This window comes from Enhydra lutris, unplaced genomic scaffold, assembly GCF_002288905.1.
Source record: "Enhydra lutris kenyoni isolate GAN:26980312 unplaced genomic scaffold, ASM228890v2 scaffoldscaffold27, whole genome shotgun sequence".
Taxonomy (NCBI): Eukaryota; Metazoa; Chordata; class Mammalia; order Carnivora; family Mustelidae; genus Enhydra; species Enhydra lutris.
Window position 1 is genome coordinate 3683102 of NW_019154111.1, and position 20110 is coordinate 3703211.

General features: G+C 46.3%; 1 protein-coding gene across 1 annotated transcript; it reads right to left on the reverse strand.

Annotated features, from left to right (window-relative positions):
- Positions 1 to 7556: 7556 nt before the first annotated feature.
- LOC111151936 (NADH:ubiquinone oxidoreductase subunit B2) lies at positions 7557 to 16237 on the reverse strand. Its single transcript, XM_022510162.1, has 4 exons — positions 16081 to 16237; positions 11220 to 11364; positions 9942 to 10031; positions 7557 to 7638 (listed from the first exon to the last, which is right to left on the reverse strand). Exons 1-3 carry the CDS (start codon positions 16188 to 16190, stop codon positions 9957 to 9959), a joined length of 330 nt encoding a protein of 109 aa, XP_022365870.1. The 5' UTR covers positions 16191 to 16237; the 3' UTR covers positions 7557 to 7638; positions 9942 to 9956.
- Between the last annotated feature and the right edge of the window lie 3873 nt (positions 16238 to 20110).

Genomic DNA, 20110 nt, shown 5'->3' on the forward strand with positions numbered 1-20110 from the left:
TTGAGGGGTTTGTTTTTTAAGAATTTTGTAGATTGATGTACTCTTGGCAAACAACTAAAATCTGTTTATTCGTGTTAGCATCAAAAACAAGACTTGTGCGAACCATCTGCTGGTCTCAGGCAGGCTGAGCTCCCTGTCCCGCACTCCGGATCAGCTAGCTGTCCTCACTGTCTGTAGGGAACTGGGAAGGAAGTTGGCTAAAGAGATGCAGCAGGGAAGGGCTCTGTTTACAGGGGTGGGGATGGGGGATTGTAAGTTGCTTAGTAGAGTTTGTGTTGAAAATTATTCTGTGTTGCATTTGTGTGTTAAGCCTTTTTTTAACCCACATGTATCTTGGTGGAAGAAACTTCAGACTAGCGTAAGCAACAAAGCTCACAGAGTAGGCACAAATGTAGAGAAAGTGGACCAAAATGGGAGGTGGGAGGGTGTGGGCGTAAGTCTGGGGCTAGGGGGAAATTGATGTGACAGTGGGAAATAAACTATAATTACCTGAAATAAAATGTAAGAGTGCAATAAGTGTGCTTTTTATTCTAAGCTGTGAACAGTTTTTAAAAAAAAAACATTCCTTCCTAATACATTTGTATATGTTCCATAGCTGATTAAAACCAGCTATGTAAACATACAACGCCTTTTTATTCATGTTAATTACCAACATAAGTGGCTAACCTTATGTCTTATTTATCTTCATGTTGTATTAGTTTACATATGGAGTGTGCGTGTGTGGGTGTCTGTCTGTGTGTGTGTGTGTGCTGTACCCTTTCCCTCCTTCATTTGGAAACGCACTCATTGGGTCCTCTGTCCTTCCTTTGGCCATGCCACAGGTTATGGTCTTGATTTGGCCTTCATGATATTGCCGGATTTAAAGGACTCTTATCACAGTGGTATGTTTTTGTGGTGATCTCATTTGTTGATTGTACCCTCTGACCCTTTCCTCCCTCAGCAGTGGCCTTCTTAGGAGCACACAGCTGATCGGGGATTGAAATTTGACCGTTCCTCAACCTGTGTCCCTTTGAATCCTGGTTCAGTATTTAGGATTGCTCTTTGGTTTAAACCAAGAAAAAGGAAAACACCCCCCTTTTCATTTACTTCTTGGTTTGAGGACAACTCTTGAAAGGGAAATCCTTTGTGTTTTAACCGCAGTGAATTAATGGCTCCTGGTTTCCCACTCCAAACCTAATGGCGATTCGCACACACATTCCTCTCTCTCTCGCTGCCAAAGGTTTGGGTTTAGTTCACTTCAGTTCCACTCAAGCATTGAAAAGGTTCTCATGGAGTCTGGGGTGTGCCCAGTGAAAAAAAAATGGGGACTTTTAAATTGTCCAGAGACCTCTTTATACCTGCTTTGCAAAAATTACAATGGAGTAACTATTTTTAAAGCTTATTTTTCAATTCATAAAAAAAGACATTTATTTTCAGTCAAATGGATGATGTCTCCCTGTTGTCCCTTAATCCTCAATGTTTGCTTGAATCTTTTTTTTTTTTTTTTAATTCTCCCCCATACCCACTTCTTGATACTTTGGTTCTTTCCTGCTCAGGTCCCTTCATTTGTACTTTGGAGTTTTTCTCATGTAAATTTGTACAATGGAAAATATTGTTCAGTTTGGATAGAAAGCATGGAGAATTTAAAAAAACAAATTCAGATTGAAGAGATTTATTTCTGTGTAAAGTTATTTAAAAACTCTGTATTATATAAAAGGCAAAAAGTTCTATGTACTTGATGTGAATATGCGAATACTGCTATAATAAAGATTGACTGCATGGAGAAGTCTTTATCAAGATTCTTTTTCTATCACTGTCACGCTGGTTCTGACAGTTCTTCCGGGCAATGCAGAGACTGAGAAATGTGCCTTTTGTTTCATGTCAGTTACCACTGGGTGGGTAGAAGTTACTTGTATGAAAACTATTTGTAGCAAATGGTCCAGGTAAACACCTGCTACCTTGTACCAGCTGCACGCCCGTGGTGGGGACAGCCTCTGTCCAGTGTTGGTGATGCCTCTCCGTTGTTTTATGACGCTGGGACCTGACTGCTCCCCTGCAGTGGCTCTGTTGAAGTGTGTGCAGTAACTGAGTCATTAAAGTTCAGAGTCTAGTCTGGAGGGGCAGCTGGGTGGCTCCGTTAGCCTCTGCCTTCAGCTCAGGTCCTGTAGGATCAAGGCCTGCTTCGGGCTCCCTGCTCAGCAGGAAGCCTCCCTCTGCCTCTCCCACCTCCCCCGCCTGTGTTAGCCTCTCTCACTGTCTCTGTCAAATAAATAAAATCTTTAAAAAAAAAAAAAAGAAAGAAAGTCTAGCTGGAGAAGTTCCCCTGAAAATGGTCTTTCAATTTTTTTTTTTTCACACAAATTTCCAATACATTTTCTGTGGGAACACAGAATGTACACAGATTAGATAGATAGATAGATAGATAGATAGATAGATAGATAGATTTGAAACTGCATTGTGTTTTACACTGTTTTCTTTTTTTTTTTAAACAATGCTGGTTACCCCAGTGAGTTGATTTTGTGCAAGTGATTTCATGACCTCAAGTTTGAAAGACACCTAGAAATAACTTCAAGCTATGTCAGGTAACTGGGCTGTTACCAGAAGAGAAGTAAACCATTTTATCTTATTTTAGATTTTATTTATTTGATAGAGCACAAGTAGGCAGAGCAGAAAGCAGAGGGAGAGAGAGAAGCAGGCTCCCAGCTGAGCAACGAAACTGACTCGGGGCTCGATTCCAGGACCTTGGGATCATGACCCGAGCCAAAGGCATCCACTTAACCGTTTCAGCCGCCCAGGCACCCCAAAAGTAAACCATTTTCAAGCTTCACCAGGAAACCTTACGTCCAAGAACTATAGGAAGGAACAGAAAAGTCTTCAGGATGGCACATTATTTGAGGCATCGGGTTTCTGGCCTTCATGCCCCTCTCCAACTAATCATAAAGTTCTGTGGAGACAAGAATTTTCTCTGAACTATAGATTTCTCATGTAAAAAATGTAATTTTGTAATACATCATACAAGCTTTTTTTAAAGAAATTCATTTTTAAATAAACTCCATACATGATTGGGGCCTTATTTTTTAAGAATGTATTACTCCACAAGAGGTTTTCCTTAAAATTTAGTCCAGAAGATGAATGCTTTTTGTTACTGTGATAAAATTCTATTATAAAGCACTCTATCTTACTAGTTCTGAAATTTTACCAGGGGCCGGGACATTGGACCTGCTGCGTGGGTTATGTAGTTCTCCAAGGCTCATAAAATGTTAGTGCAGAGGGAATCCTTAAGGATATTCTGGTCCAAGTCCCTTCACCGTCAGTTACTGACTAGGATTCCCCAGGGATGACTCCCCTAGGTTCACGTAGCCAAGACTCAGGACCTGTTTCCAACAGCAGTAGTATGCGCTGTGGGTTTATTAGATATAAACTATTTATTTTATTTATATAGATACACTTAAATAAAGATACAATTGTTATAGTTGTAATGGCTGTAACAAAATTTGGATAGAAATGGGTGTTGTGCCAGGTCTCCTCCACTGGCCCCTGCTGTCTTGGCCGTTCGGGCAAGACCCCGCTCGGGCAGGGGATAGAAGGCAGAGGCCTGGCTGCTGAGGCAAGTCGGCGGGAGCTCCGGCCGCCTGTTTCCTCCACACCTCACTGTGGCCACACTGGTGCTTCCGACGAGGTGGTGGCAGCAGGCAATCAGGTTGGCCTCCTGCATGGGCTAGTCCCGGGGCAGGCGGAGCGGAGCTGATCTCGCTACCTTCCTGTAACATGCACACAACCAGGGCTTCCCCACACGGTGCCTCCCGTGTTATTTGCACTCAAGCTTCCATAGGAAACTAATGGTTAGAAATCTGTGTTAAAATTTGACATTTGATTTGATGCCATCAGTCATGTCTTCGCCACCTGCCTTTCCATTTGTGAAGGCCACACCCTGCCTCCCTGGGAGCACAAGACCCCCTCCATGCCGGCCCTGCCGCTGCTGGAGTATCTGTTCACAGGCTTCGTCGGGGCTTTGGACACAAGTCAGCCTGGGATTCAGGGGTCACCATAAACTTGGCTTAGACCCGGTGGTCTAGAAAGAGCAGTTGCTTCCATTTAGAATTATTTCCTTCATAGCAGATGTGGTTCTAAGGGCTTTGTGTGCGAACACATTTAATCGAATCCCTTTTACAAATCAGGAAGTTAAAAGCTCTGGGCCCGTTCTGCAGACCAAAGGCTGCGTCCCAGCGGCAGGAAGCAGAATCGGCCTCGAGCAACCACTCTGCACACAGGCCGGAACAAGAGAAAGCGTGTCACAGGTACGTGCAGTTTCACACAACTTCTGGATTACACACTCACGCGGGCATGTACTCTAGGTCATGGTGTAAAATGATCTGTGAGCAGGTCATGATCAAAATTACATATGCTGTACCGACTCTCCGGTAATCTGACTCCGCCTACAGCCAGCCAGCCAGGATCTGAGCCTCAGCACCCCCGTATGACCCTGGGCAAGTCACCTGGCTATAGTTCAGGGTCCCCATCTGTAAAACGGAAAGAATGTGCACTTATATATAAGAACGCATGCGGGATGCCTGGGTGGCTCAGTCAGTCGGTCGGGCATCTCCTTTGGCTCAGGTCATGATCCCGGGGTCCTGGGATCGAGTCCCACATCGGGCTCTCTGCTCCGCAGGGAGCCTGCTTCCCTTCCTCTCTCTCTCTCTCTGCCTGCTTGTGCTCTCTCTCTCTGTCAAATGGATAAATAAAAAACATCTTAAAAAAAAAAAAGAAAGAAGGAATTAACACATGGCAAAGCTTTTTACCACAGTGCCTGGACCACAGTAAGCCTGGAGTTTCCTCTGTTCAACTGTATGTAACCGCCAATCAGATGTACTTACCTCTTTGGGGCCCTCTGCCACTTTATTTTCCTATAAGCTGCACAGCTGACTCTTGAACATGAGTTTGAACTGTGCTAGTCCACTTATACGTGACTGTTCTCAAGAAATACAGTCCTATAAATGTATTTTCTGTTCCTTAGGACTTTTTTTCTCTAGCTTTAAGAATACAGTATATAGGGGGTGCCTGAGTGGCTCAGTGGGTTAAGCCTCTGCCTTTGGCTCAGGTCATGATCTCAGGGTCCTGGGATTGAGCCCCGCATTGGGCTCTCTGCTCAGCGGGGAGCCTGCTTCCCCCTCTCTCTGCCTGCCTTTCTGCCTACTTGTGATCTGTCAAATAAAATCTTTTTTAAAAAAAAGAATACAGTATATAATACATGTAACATACAAAACATGTTAGTTGCCTATCTATGTTCTCAGGAAGGCTTCCGGTCAACAGTAGGCTGTTGGCTTCTGGGGGAACCAAAAATGATACCAGGACTTGCGACAGCCCAGGGTTGGCGCCCCAACCCCCAGAGTGTTTTGAGTCAAATGTGGCAGGGTGGAGGTCATTACTCAGAAGGCTGAGGACAATTTCTGCATCAGCTCAGATTGGTTTCGCAGCCCAGCTGTGAAAAGGAAGCACCAGGATGTGGAGGCCACACTGGCTGAGTTTAGAAGACCACTGTTTTTAAAGTTTCCTTTCATTCCAATCAAGCAATTCTGAGTGATTTCTAAGAGAAAGAGCTCATGGCATTACCCTGCTTGAGTTCACGGTTATAGTGAGTACACACGAATAAAATGCTGTTGGTGGAAGACAACAAAAATTAGACCTAAAAAGTACAGAACAGAGATGGGCTTTGATTTATTTTTTTAAAGATTTTATTTATTTATTTATCAGAGAGAGAGATCACAAGTAGGCAGAGAGAGAGGGGGAAGCAAGCTCCACGCTGAGCGGAGAGCCTGACTCGGGGCTGGATCCCAGGACCCTGGGAACATGACCTGAGCTGAAGGCAGAGGCTTTTTTGTTTTTTTTAAAGATTTTATCTATTTATTTGACAGAGATCACAAGTAGGAAGAGAGGCAGGCAGAGATAGAGGGAGAAGCAGGCTCCCTGTGGGGCAGAGAGCCCGATGTGGGGCTCGATCCCAGGACCCTGGGATCATAACCTGAGCCGAAGGCAGAGGCTCCACCCACTGAGCCACCCCGGCGCCCCCAGAGATGGCCTTTTAAAGAGCTTCCGTATTTTCAGCTGAGCCAAGACTGCTCTCAGCCACCCGAGGAAACAAAAGCAAGGGTGGTGTCTCTAGCGCTGCGGCGTCGGGCTCAGGGCCGCTGGAGCCGGCCGCGGGGGGCGGAACTGGGCCCCCTGCTTCCACTCGGCTGCCACTGCGCCTTCTGACCACGGAGAACCCAACGGGAGTGGGAACCCACGCGTGACCCCGTTCAGAGCCTGCCAGAGGCTTCTCCCCGCACTTGCCGTAAAACCTAAACCTGCGACTGTGACCTATCAACTAGTCCCCATCTTCTCTCCTGCTGAAGCCCAGTGCACTTTGTGTTCCTGAAACACAGTGACCTCAGTCCCATCCTAGATCTTGGTTCTTGCTGTCCCTTATCCCCGGCGCACCCTCCCGTTAGAACCCCGGCCAACTAGTTCCTCCTCCCTGCTCAGGTTCCGACTCCCCAAAGATCAGCACCCACCAATCTCTGGCACATGACCCAGTGTTATTTCCTTCAGCACACTCAGTAAATCTCACATAATCAGTTAGGGTCTGTCTTCCCTTACTAAAATCTAGGTCCCTTAAGAACTGAATCATCTGTCTTATTTAGCGTTGTATTACCAACAATTTGGTGGTCAAAAACCTCAATTAAAAATATGAATAGTTATGCTTCTGGGCAAGTCACTAAGCGACTCTATACTGCAGATAAAAGAAAATTCTGTCCTACCTCCTGACAACTGCAATACTACAGAAAGTTTGGAAGGACAAACACATTTTAGAAAAAAGGGGAGGGCGCCTGGGTGGCTCAGTGGGTTGAGCCTCTGCCTTCAGCTCAGGTCATGATCTCAGGGTCCTGGGATGGAGCCCCGCGCCCGGTTCTCTGCTCAGCAGGGAGCCTGCTTCCCCCTCTCCCTCTGCCTACTTACGATCTTTCTCTGTGAGTCAAATAAATAAATGAATGAAATCTTTAAAAAAAAGAAAAAGAAAAAGATAAAAGGGGAATATCCTATTTCACCCATACCTCCCATTCCTCCAGCCCGAAGAAATCCCAGTTAGACGTGCACCTTATGTCCACTAAAGGCCGCTCGGCACAACGCCCAGCCCACGAGAGATACATTAATACAAAAGTGGACTGCCCGGACCTCTAGCGTCTGTCGATCACGGCAGGACGACGCCGGCCGTAAAGACGCGGCAAGAGTTTCCACACTGTCAACATACACATCACTAAAACGTGCCCCAGGAGGAGGGCAGTCTGGCACTGCGGTCAGGCGTAGGGTCAGACCTAATGTCGCCACTCATCTGTGCGTGACCCGCAGGCAGAGTGACTTCATTGCCTTCGGCCTCAACTGCCTCACTGGTAAGTGGAGCGAGTATCTGTCTACACTGGGGGGGTGCCCAAGAGGACCCACTGAAAGGGCCTGGAACCAGTCAGGACAGCAGCTGGGAGCACAGGAAATAATCCAGAAAGGGTGGCGGTGATTATGAAAAACATTCAGAACTCCGTTCCTTACTGTTGACCAAACACTTTAATTTTACAACTTTCATGTACAAGATGATGTCCATAAACGCTTGAAATTCTCACCTGGCTCCTGCAGGGAAACAAAAATAGAAACTTTAAGTACTTTTATTTTCAGTAATTCAAATTCATCATTTTGGTTCATTCAATTTTTCAAGCACTCGCTGAACACAGACTGTCTGAGGGGTCTTCCTGAGAAGCAAAGTCACCTCGCTTTCTCGAAGGGTTTACAGTCTCGTCTTTTTTTTTTTTTAAGATTTTATTTATTTATTTGACAGACAGAGATCACAAGTAGGCAGGGAGGCAGGCAGAGAGAGGGGGAAGCAGCAGAGAGCCCGATGCAGGGCTTGATCCCCGGTCCCTAAGATCATGACCTGAGCTGAAGGCAAAGGCTTTAACCTACTGAGCCACCCAGATGCCCCTACAGTCTCATCTTTAAAATAAGAAACGGCTGTGTGGGAGCATATTGGGAGATCCACAGGAAGAGGAGAGGTTAGTGCTGGCAGACATGTTACTCGGGGAAGCAGGGTCCGCAGAAGGACTGGGACCTCTGACTGACCCAGAGTAAATCCAACAAGTGGTAACACAGCTTAACTGTCTGCTCTTTGGTGACATTTTTTCCTATTTCCCTGCTCCCTACATACCCCAAAATTACTGTAATTTTCATGTCAATAAGTTACTTCTAATTAAAATTGTAATAACAATACCAATAATATGATGTAATAGGAACACTTTTTTATTTAATGTTTCCTAGCCTTTAACATAATTCCAAAAATACATAAATAAAACAATCTCCAAGTCATTTTGAGAGATGGCAATTATTTATGTGCGATGATTAATTTAAAAACACATCATGTGAGAGTGTCTTAACTCCTGAGGGGTTTGTGGAAAATGGGACTCCTTTTTCTAGTACCTACTCCTAATACCTCCCTTTGGAAAGAACAAAAACTCTGATTCCTAATTTGGAAAAATGAAAGGGCGATAACCTTTTACTGTTTAGGGTTAATTTCCACACAATTCCATACCATAACATTCCCATATGCTGGAACTTTTTTTTTTTTAAACAGGTTTTTGTTGTTGTTGTTGTTGTTTTAAGATTTTATTTATTTATCTGAGGGCGCCTGGGTGGCTCAGTGGTTAAAGCCTCTGCCTTCGGCTCAGGTCATGATCCCAGGGTCCTGGGATCGAGCCTCACATCGGGCTCTCTGCTCGGCAGGGAGCCTGCCTCCTCCTCCTCTCTCTGCCTGCCTCTCTGCGTACTTGTGATCTGTCAAATAAAAATTAAAAAAAAAAAAAAAAAAAAAGATTTTATTTATTTATCTGACAGAGAGACAGCAAGAAAGGAAACACAAGCAGGAGGAGTGGGAGAGGGAGAAGCAGGCTTCCCGCTGAACAGGGAGCCCGATGTGGGCCTTGATCCCAGGACCCTGGGATCATGACCTGAGCTGAAGGCAGACGCTTAACGACTGAGCCACCCAGGCGCCCCACGCTGGAACTTTCCATTTAGACACTCAGGGTGGGGGCATCTGCCTTCAGCTCAGGTCATGATCCCCGGGTCCTGGGATGGAGTCCCACATAGGGTTCCCTGCTCAGCAGGGCGTCTGCTTCTCCCTCTACCTTTCCCCCCTACTCGTGATCTCTCTCTCTCAAATAAATAAAATCTTTTTTTTTAAGATTTTATTTATTTATTTATTTGACAGACAGACAGAGAGCACAAGCAGGGGGAGCAGCAGAGGGAGAGAGAGAAGCAGGCTCCCCACTGAGCAGGGAGCCCGATGCGGGGCTTGATCCCAGGACCCTCAGATCATGACCTGAGCTGAAGGCAGAGGCTTAACCCACTGAGCCATCCAGGTGCCCAATAAATAAAATCTTAAAAGGAAAGGAATTTTTAAAGAAGTCTTTGATCAGGACCCTAAATTGTAACAAAACTCAGGAAGAGAATTTTTTTTTATAACAAACAGAGAAAAGGAAGAGGAGACCAAAAGAAAGGGATCGGAAGACAGCAGATACAAAAATACTAAAAAGGCAGAAATTAGACAGGCTATAGTTAACTGTCCCTCATGCTTTTAGAAAAATGTACTGTCAAAAAAAAAAAAAAAAGGGGCGCCTGGGTGGCTCAGTGGGTTAAGCCGCTGCCTTCGGCTCAGGTCATGATCTCAGAGTCCTGGGATCGAGCCCCGCATCGGGCTCTCTGCTCGGCAGGGAGCCTGCTTCCTCCTCTCTCTCTGCCTGCCTCTCTCCCTACTTGTGATCTCTCTGCCAAATAAATAAATAAAATCTTTAAAAAAAAAAAATGTACTGTCTTCAAGACCATGATAAAGTCAAACATTTTTATCGACACAAGATAAATGACTTTAAAAGGAGTTTGGGGCACACCTGTTTGCAGAGAGCTCAGTCTTCATCATCAGGGAGGATACCCAGTTCTTCATCTGTCCACTGGGAAGGATCTGGATATGCAAAGTGACCCTGGTGACAACCATTAAAAAAAAAAGTAAAGAATCTATATTCCATACAACGAATATATATGTATGTATGTATGTATCTATATGTATGGTAAGGCTGTCACACACACGGCCCTTGACCTGCTACAGAACAAATTCGACTACTCTGAACTACGGGATGGTCCAGCTGTTCTCCGATCCACTCACATGGGCTGCGGCCTGAACTTTAAAAGGCCGCTGTGGGGCCACCAGCCTGAGCCAGGATTTCAGTGTGTGTTTATGATGGAGGAAGGGAGACAACAGATTTCAAAGATCTCCCACATCCCAACAACGTGTCGAAGCCCCAGTAAAAGAGAATGTGTCAGAGTGTCCTGTCACCGCTGCCAACCTGGGGGAGAGCTGGGAGGCTCCGGCGGGCGCGTGCAGCGCCAGTCCTGATCCAGGACGTGTCTGGCGGCATCATCGTCTCAGGCCAAGCGGCCACATGGCCTCCTGACAGCTGGCCTACGGCGAGCTAAGGGTGACTACGTGCTGCCAATTCACAGACACTGAGCAGCTCCCTACTGGGTGACAAGGGCACAGAGAAGTTGTAAGAGAAATGATGTGTCTAAGATGTGGACACTGAAGATGCTTTTCCTGTCCTATCTGGGTCAGCAAGCACAGATCTCGATGGCTTAAAGGCATAATGTCCTAGAGAACAGGGTCTGTGTCAAAGTCATGAAAGCTTAGTCAAGGCTGATGACATGTCAGAGAGTTACCACTAGCTACCTTCTCTCCTTGGGACAAGTTGGCCCACATCTCTCCCACCCCAATTTGGCTGCCCTGGGCCTCTAGACAGACTAGATGACATTCAGCATTTAAAGAAATTTAAGTGTGAAACTTAACCCACTGCTGAAGCCCTTGTTCAGAAAGTAAAACAATTCGTTTCTAGTCTTCCTTCCAAATACGGCAACCTAACAGAAACCGTAAGAGATGGGACTACGTACATACACACGCATCTGTGAGTGGGGAAGGTCAGAGGTTACGTATTTCATCAAGTAACAGAATTCCTGCACACACACAAAGACAACATGGTAAAGGGATGTTATCTAGGCAGAAAAACAGTCTACAAGCAGGAAAGAGGGGGGAAAAAAGCTAAGCTATTACTATTTAGTAATAATCCAAGTAGTTACAATACTCCATCAATATATTAGAATTACTCCCCTGCACTTACCAACACAGCATCTGAGTCATGCCAAAAACGCCAGAGAATCCAGAACCACATGGTCCCACTGAATATCTCGGCCTGGATCACCTGGGACTTGGTGAGCTGAGGAAACTGTCTATACCGCGGCTCGATATGCACACCACCACCGGCACTACGAGACAGAATTAAACGTCATGCAACTCGATACCTCTTCCAAGTCTGAAGTCATCCAAAACTTTTGAGTTCCATCTAGAAACCAAATCTAGCGTTTCTCATCTCCTCCACAAAGTACAGGATGACAGAGCTCCATAATCCCTCGAAGCTCATCTTCCATAAGCTTGCTTTTAAACTCGTTTGGCAGCAAAAACTGGCCTGCATGGATGAGACACGATTATTTCCCTTTAGTGAATATTCATGGATTTTATAGCAGAAATAGGAACATGTTAATAATGGGGTACTGGCCCCAAAGTTTCAATTAAGGGATGTGAACCTGAGGTAGTCGGCCACTTAGCTTATCCAGAGAAACAAATCAGGAAATTAATCTTGTTTTGTTTAGCCATATCTATTTCAAAGGCAAATTATGTCTTCTGCTCTATTACAGTCTTTATTTCTTTTTTTTTAAGATTTTATTTATTTATTTGTCAGAAAGATAGAACACAGGCAGGCAGAGTGGCAGGCAGAGGCAGAGGGAGAAGCAGGCTCCCTGCGGAGCAAGGAGCCCGATGTGGGACTCGATCCCAGGACGCTGGGATCATGACCTGAGCCGAAGGCAGCCGCTTAACCAACTGAGCCACCCAGGCATCCCAGTCTTTACTAATATAAAGAATATTATATGGAAAAGAGGACTCATCAAATCTTTTTTGGTAAGTTTTTGGTTTTTTTTTTTTTTTTTTTTTTTTTAGCAATCTCTACACCCAATGTGGGGCTCGAACTCATGACTCCGACAGAGATCAAAATTCGCATGCTCCACCGACTGAGACAGCCAGGCACTCCAGCAAATCCTTTTTAATAAGCTAATAGTTCTGAACAAAACAAAGAGCCTTAAACAGTTAAGTATGAACAACTTTTTCTGTTTTTTTTTTTTCCATTTAGATTCTGTTGACAAATTGTGGGACACAATCCATGAGGTCTGCAGTCATTTTATTCAGTTAGATTATAATTATTATTGATCAAATCTAACTTAATATAATTCATACCTAATGGCATTACTGTCAAGTTCTATTTAGCAGCTGTACATATTCTACTATACAAAAATAGAGAGTTGAAAGAGAATTCCCATAGAAATGTATTCACAAACTTCATTTCAGGGGGCACCTGGGTGGCTCAGTTAAGCATCTGTCTTCAGCTCAGCTTCCTGGCATGGAGCCCCACATGGGGACAGAACCCCATATCTGGCTCCCTGCTCAGCGGGAAGCCTGCTTCTCCCTCTCCCACTCCCCCTCTGCTTGTGTTACCTCTCTCGCTATGTCTCTGTCAATAAATAAAATCTTTTTAAAAAAATCTCATTTCAGGTAAGAACAGCTTGTAAAATGGGCTCTTTTGTACAGCAAAAACTACCACACTGCACTGTCATTTCTCCCAAATGTACTGTAGATCCGTGAACACAAATACATCTATGGTCCCTGACACATATTACGTCCTACCCTTTTTATTAGCCCGTCCTGCTCTTAAAGATTATGAACAGTTATTTACTGAGTGTTTACCATGTGCCGGACACTACATGAAGCATTTTATATGCATTATCATTTATTTTCATAACCCTAGGAGACAGATCCTATGGTTCTTAATGTTTACAAATGAAAACACTGGGGTATTATATGGAGGCAAAGCCTAAGCTCTTATATATTGCCTATAAATAATACTAATTATTTTTTCATTTTATGAACCAAAGACAGTTTTGTTAAGATTTTATTTATTTATCTGACAGAGGTCACAAGTAGGCAGAGAGGCAGGCAGAGAGAGAGAGAGAGAGACGAAGCAGGCTCCCCGCTGAGCAGAGAGCCCGATGCGGGCCTTGATCCCAGGACCCTGAGACCACAACCTGAGCCAAAGGCAGAGGCTTAACCCACTGAGCCACCCAGGCGCCCGCCAAAGACACAGTTCTTAATTAGAATTGCCGTCAGCATGATACCACACTGAAATGATAGTTTCATTTTTATGTAAATATTTATTCAATATATTAACACTTTTATTTGGAAGGCTCTACATAAAATATTGATAATTAGCTATGGATGGTGTAAGAGATGGTTTTTACTTTTTCATATGTATGTATGGGGGGGGCTGTTGTATGTGGTTTTTTTAAAGTTTTCATTTAAATTCCAGTTAGTTACAATATAGTGTAGTATTAATTTCAAGTGTCCAACAGAATGACTCAACACTTCCATACATCACCTGGTGCTCATCACAGCAAATGCCCTCCTTAATCCCCATCACCTATGTCACCCACCCACCCCCACCACCTCCCCTCTGGTAAACATCAGTGTGTTCTCCAAAGTTAAGAGTCTGTTTCTTCATTTGCCTCTTTTCCCCGACCCTTTGCTCATTTGTTTTCTTAAATTCCACTTATGAGTGAAATCATGTTCTTCTCTGACTGACTTACTTTGTTTAGCAAAACACTGTCCAGCTCCATCCATGTGGTTGCCAATGGCAAGACTTTTTTTTAATGGCTGAGTAATATGTTATCTTTTTTAAAAATAGTGACCACATATATTTATTTGAGGGGCACAGGGGTGGCTCAGTCATTAGGCGTCTGCCTTTGGCTTGGGTTGTGATTCCGGGGTCCTGGGATCGAGCCCCACATTTGGCTCCCCAGTCAGCAGGAAGCCTGCTTCTCCCTCTTCCACTCCCAGTTTGTGTTCCCTCTCCGGCTGTCTCTGTCAAATAAATAAATAAAATCTTAAAAAAAAAAAATCTCCACAGGCCTGTCACTAACCTGCCCCGATCCCTCCCCTGACCTCACCTCTACCACGCTCCCCTCTACTCAGCCCATTCCACTCTCACTGGCTTGCTTGTCCATCATCAGCAGTCAGAGCCTCGACACTTGTAGTCTCTATCTTTGTTTGGCTGACGTACCACTGAGATCCTAGTTCAAATCACTATCAGGCCTGCATTGCTACATCTTCCTAAGTACAATACCCCAACCACCCCCATCCCAGCCACTCTCTACATTAATCCCCTGCTTTATTTCTTCATGTCACTTAACAGTACCTTAACATGTTCTCTTCTACTTGTGTCCTCCCCAGGATGGAAGCTCCCTTACCTCTCTTGTATTCTGCTCCATCCCCACAACCTGGAAAGGACCCTGGCATCCGGAAGATGCTCCATACGTATGCACTTTATTATCACACAACTGTGTGTGATAAAAATAAGGTGTGTTACAGAAGTAACAACACCTCAGTGAAGAGAGGCACTCCCCAGTTTTTCCACGCAAGGTCAAGGGCTATGGCTGGGAGCTCTCCATCACTGTCTTTGTTTAGGTCACGCAGACCTTTTCCTTCTTTCCACCTCAAACTTGTCCCAGCTCCACAGCTTTGAGAGACATGTGACTTTAAGCAAGTCACTCCTTTAATCTTCCTGAGTCTCTGTTTCCTAGTAACAACAGTTAAACAATACTGGTAAGGTCCTTACTAGGCAGCAGCAGCTGTCTTTTTTTTTTTTTTTTTAAGATTATTTATTTATTTATTTGACAGAGAGAGAGAGAGAGGGATCACAAGTAGGCAGAGAGGCAGGTGGGGGGGGGGGAAGCAGGCTCCCCACTGAGCAGACAGCGGGCCTCGATCCCAGGATCCTGAGATCATGACCTGAGCCAAAGGCAGAGGCCCAACCCACTGAGCCACCCAGGCGCCCCATCAGCAGCAGCTGTCTTAAAATACTTTACAGAACTGTCATTCACTCACCTCCCTGGAAATTGACATTATAACCCCATCATGGGGGTGAGAAAAGGGAGGCAATTAGAGATAATCAAGAAATTTCTCCAAGGCCAAAGAGCTAGAGTGTGGCAGAGGTGAAATTTGAATTGAGGCAGTTTGGGGCCAGAATCCTGCTTTTAACCGCGATCCTGCACTGCCTCTTTGAAAAAAATGTAGGTGATGATCTAAGGGGCCTGGAACATCACCTGTAAAAATTCAACGTTCTTTTGTCCATCCTGCTCTTACTGAATCTCTCTGCACTACCAATTTGTTTTTGGCGGATGAGCCCTCCCTTGGCATCCCGGCACTATGCTCTCCAGTCGAATTTTTGGGCTATTTCACAGGTGACTCCTCCTTTGCTCGCTCTCAATTCTGGTGTTGCAAGAGTGAGCCCTAATACAAACTCCGGGATTTGGCCAATAAGGTGCCAATCAATTCTACACTCTCATGGAGAATGTTGATAATGGGGGAGGCTATGCACTTGTGAGACAGGGGGTTATGGGAAATCTCCATACCTTCCGCTCGATTTTGTTGTGAACCTAAAACTGCTTTAACAAATGACATAGAGGTCTCCCGCGGCACCTCCGTGCCACTCCTTGCCTCCCACCTGCCGCTTGGAAACACAGGTACGAGTTCTTTCCTCCGCCAGAACGCCCTCGCTCCCCAACTCCCGCTCTTGCTTCCCAATGAGCTCCAGCTCTCCTCTACGATCAACTGAATTTCCCGACGACAGGCTCCCCTGCGGCCGGAGTGGCCCGAGACACAGTTTAAAACCTGCCAAGCAAGCCCACCGCCCAGCCCCCAACCCCACTCCTGCCTCGAGGTCGCGGAGCCGGACTTCAAGTCCCAGCATGCCTCGGGGCGGAGGTCGCTGTAGGGACCCGGCCCGCCCCAGGCGCCCGGTGTCAAGGTGAAGGCGTCCCGGAGACCTGCGTTTTCCGTTAGAAGCACGGGAGGACCCTCCCCCAGCCAACACTCACTGACGAACTCCACTGCCTCCAGCCTCCCGCGAGCCGGGGTCTCTGAACAACCGGCCTCCAGCGCGAACGAAAGGAGCCAGGCGCGTCAGAGCCGACATGCCAGCTCGCATCCCGAGAGCACTGCTCAGGCCGCACCGCCTTACGTCACTTCCCCCCGACGCCCCGCCCCGTGACGTCACGGCGTCGACCAGCTCGTCCCCCCGCCCCGCCGAAGGAATTGTACGCTGGGAGGGAAGCGGTAATCGGGTCGCCGGGCTTCGGGCTCGGTTCTAGGAACCTCTGTACGGGTGTGCTTAGAAACCAGCACTGAGTCGGCTCTCGCTCCTCCCCGACTGCTGATCTAGGTGGTGTTTTCCCACCTCCGCCCGCTCCTCTGCCTGCTGCGCCTGAGTTAACTGCCTTCCGGACCCTTTGAGGCCGCCGGACCCTCTGAACCAGAGGACGTCCCCAAAGCTAGTCTTTTGTACTCTCCTCTCCTGCAAGAGGCTCACAACGGCCTCTATAAGGCCTTCATTGTCTTACTGTTTCTCTGCAAACTTGATAACGGACCGGTAGTCCATCGGTGGTTCCCAAATATTCCTACGTGGGCTGGTGGCATCACGTTCACCTGAGGAGCCCGACCTCAGATCCTCTGCAGTCTGAAGTAGGGCCGAGGAATCTGCATTTAAGCGTGGCCTCGGGTTTACGCCGCGCTCTGATTCCCTGATCCTGAGCCACGCCCTAGATTCTCGGCTTTTTCTCTAAATAGTGCTTTCTAGTAAATCCTGGATGGACTCTGAGCTTCTCTGGATACCCCCCCCCCACGTCACTCCCGCAAATTCTTAGGGTCTTTACTGCTGTGTGGGTTACAGCTTTCCTAAAAAGTTCCAGGTTTGATTAAATTATAAAGTTAGCCTGCCAGCCTCACACCTTGGGGATTTCAATTTGAAATGGATCATATGCTCCTTCAGCTAAACACTGAAGAGGTCACACTCAGGCAAGAAAAATAGGGTACTTAGGGAGTTTAGGGAGTCGAGTGCCTTGACTATAAATGACACCTGTCCTTCTGTGCCAAGATGTGGGTCTCCAGGTGCCCTGTAACGGGGCACTCTCTCTCCGTGGAGTTAGGCTCAGGTAAAGCTTACAATCACACTCCCCGCGGCCTTCTGAACAGCCTATTAGTTAACCCTCTGGCCCTGTAGGACTCTCTCCTGTTGTCCTGCCATCCTAACTTCTAACTTGGTATATAAATTGGAGGAGAGAATCCACTTTCTTCTCGATAAAAGTTGACTTTCTAGTTGATACACTAGCATGGCTTTCTTTGAGCTACCATTCATCACTTACCCTTTCTAGTGACATGAACGAGCCACTAAGATAGGAAGTTCTTGATTTGGGAAGACAGGGCTTTCCATCATCCTTCCTTGGCAGCTCACTCCCCAGGCTACACAACTTCCCTGATCCCAGCAAAGAACGAATTTATGATGTCAAGGCCAAGGGGGGGGGCGGAAAGGCACAGCTTAAACAATAAAAAAGGGGGGGGGCAAAATATCTAGAGTTCAAACTTCAGTAAATAGTTCTATGGATTTGGACAAGTCGCTCTACTTCTCTGAGTATCAGGGACCCCATCTGAGTGGGAGTCATTTAAGAGAGTACCTGGCCCACACCACACATTCAGGAAATGTTTATGCTTTGTTATTTCTTCCCTTCCTAAGCAGCAAAACCTTGATTCTGGCGAATTAAAATCCATCCTCACCCTCACCATCTTTCTTGCTGAATTACAAAAAAAACTTTAACTTCAGTACTTGCTTGCACTTAAAGCGATATTGTTTTATAGTTCACTTGTGGGGTCCTTGGCTTTAATGTCTTACATTACAAATTCTGGGGTTTTTTTACTATAAAAAGTTTAGGGTCCAATCAGTAAACTATTTTGACTATGTAGCGGGGATGCACGTTCGTTCTGCAGACATGCTTTAAGAACTCCCAGGGCGTATATCCTTTACTGCTTTAGGCAGGTTGCATGATGGCTGCTAGGGGTTGGGCAGCTTCTTTTGGGTTCTCAGATGAGCGCTCCATTTTTTTTTATTTAAATACTTGGGTTTTTTTTTTAAGATTTTATTTATTTATTTGTCAGAGAGAGATTGAGAGAGAGAGAGAGCACAGGCAGGCAGAGTGGCAGGCAGAGGCAGAGGGAGAAGCAGGCTCCCTGCCGAGCAAGGAGCCCGATGTGAGACTCGATCCCAGGACCGTGGGATCACGTCCTGAGCCGAAGGCAGCCGCTTAACCAACTGAGCCACCCAGGCGTCCCATGTTGAGCGCCCCATTTGAAAGGATACATTTCAGAAGGTGAGGGGAAGGATGCCAAACCCTGACACTGAGCTCTCACCGGCTACATGATGAATCAAATTCCCAGTCAAGTGTTAACAAACTGACAACTGCTAACGAAAGACAGACTCTAAATGACCTAACATAGAGCACCTAACCGCAAATCAAGAACCTATTCCACAGGGGTGCCAGGGTGGCTCAGTCGGTTAAGCATCTTCCTTCGGCTCAGGTCATGATCCCAGGGTGTTGGGATCGAGCCCCACATCAGGTTCCCTGTTCAGCCAAGGAAGTAGCCATAGCCTTTTCTCCTTAAGAAGATGACTTCATGAATCAAGTTTTGCCTTTTTAATGTGCTTAATTTAAAAATAAGCAAATTACCCATATTAAAGCATATCTGTTGCCCATTTTTCTTCTGTTCCATAGAGCCTGTGTTCATTTTCTGTTGCTGTAAAATTTCCTGAGGAACTGAGGCCCTCGGTCCAACAGTCCATGGGGAACTGAATTGTGCCAACCACCATGTGAATGAGCTTGGCGTCAGACCCACCCCTGTGGAGCCTCAAGATACCCACAGCCTGAGCAAAACCCTGAGCTGGGGCCCGGGGAAGCAGCACCCAGATTTCGGACTTGCAGACACTGTGAGGTACTAAGTTTTGTTGTTTTCAAGCCACTAAGTTTTGGGTAGTTTGTAGGCACTGATAGATAACTAATAAGTGTCACAGTGGTGGGAGTAAACCGATTGGCTTTTAGTTAAAGCTCAGTAGTGCTGGTGTGGACTCAGGGCCGTGCCCGCTCTGTGCCTATGCCCCCGTCACCTCACAGCATATATGCACTTGATACAATTGCCCTGTGTCTGGCCGGAGTGTCCATGAAGGAGCGAAATGGTGCCACTGCCCCCTCCCAGCTACCTTGAGCCACCCTAGCTCTTTGAAAAAATCCGCCCCAAATGAACCTCTGACTAAACCTTAGTTGCTTCCTAAAAGACAGAAAGGAATTCTTGAGAAGGAAAGAACGAAGAATCTAGTCCTGTGGTCAGAGCAGAAAGCTTGACTTTCACTCACTACTTAGAGCAGTGGTCTCCAAAGCAAGCAAGAGAGTCCACTGGGATGTAGGAGAAAATGCTATTTCTTTCTTTTTTTTTAAGATTTTATTTATTTATTTGACAGATAAGCAAGGGGAGTGTGAGAGGGAGAAGCAGGCCTCCCGCTGAGCAGGGAGCCGGATGCGGGGCTCGATCCCAGGACCCTGGGATCATGACCTGAGCCAAAGGCAGACGCTTAATGGCTGAGCCATCCAGGTGCCCCAAAAATGCTATTTCTTATCAAAAAAAAAAGTAAGGAAGGAAAGAAACAAACAAACTAGGGACGCCTTGGTGGCTCAGTTGGTTAAGCATCTGCCTTTGGCTCAGGTCATGATCTCAGGGTCCTGGGATCAAGCTCCGCATCCTGCTTCAGGCTCCCTGTCAGCGGGGAGTCAGCTTCTTTCTCTCCCTCTTCCCTTCCCCTCTGCTCACACTTTCTCTCTCTCTCAAAATAAATAAATAAAATCTGAAAGGAAGGAAGGAAACGAAAGAAAGGAAGAAAGAAACTAAGCTTTACTAGTACCTACTCCACCAGCTGACCCTGGCACCCACAGTCCGTATGGGCCGCCCACTGCCTGTGAGTGGGCCCCATGCAGAAAGGTGGGCAGTGGCCGCCTTAATCCTCTGCTGGGGTGTCACTGGGGCGCTACT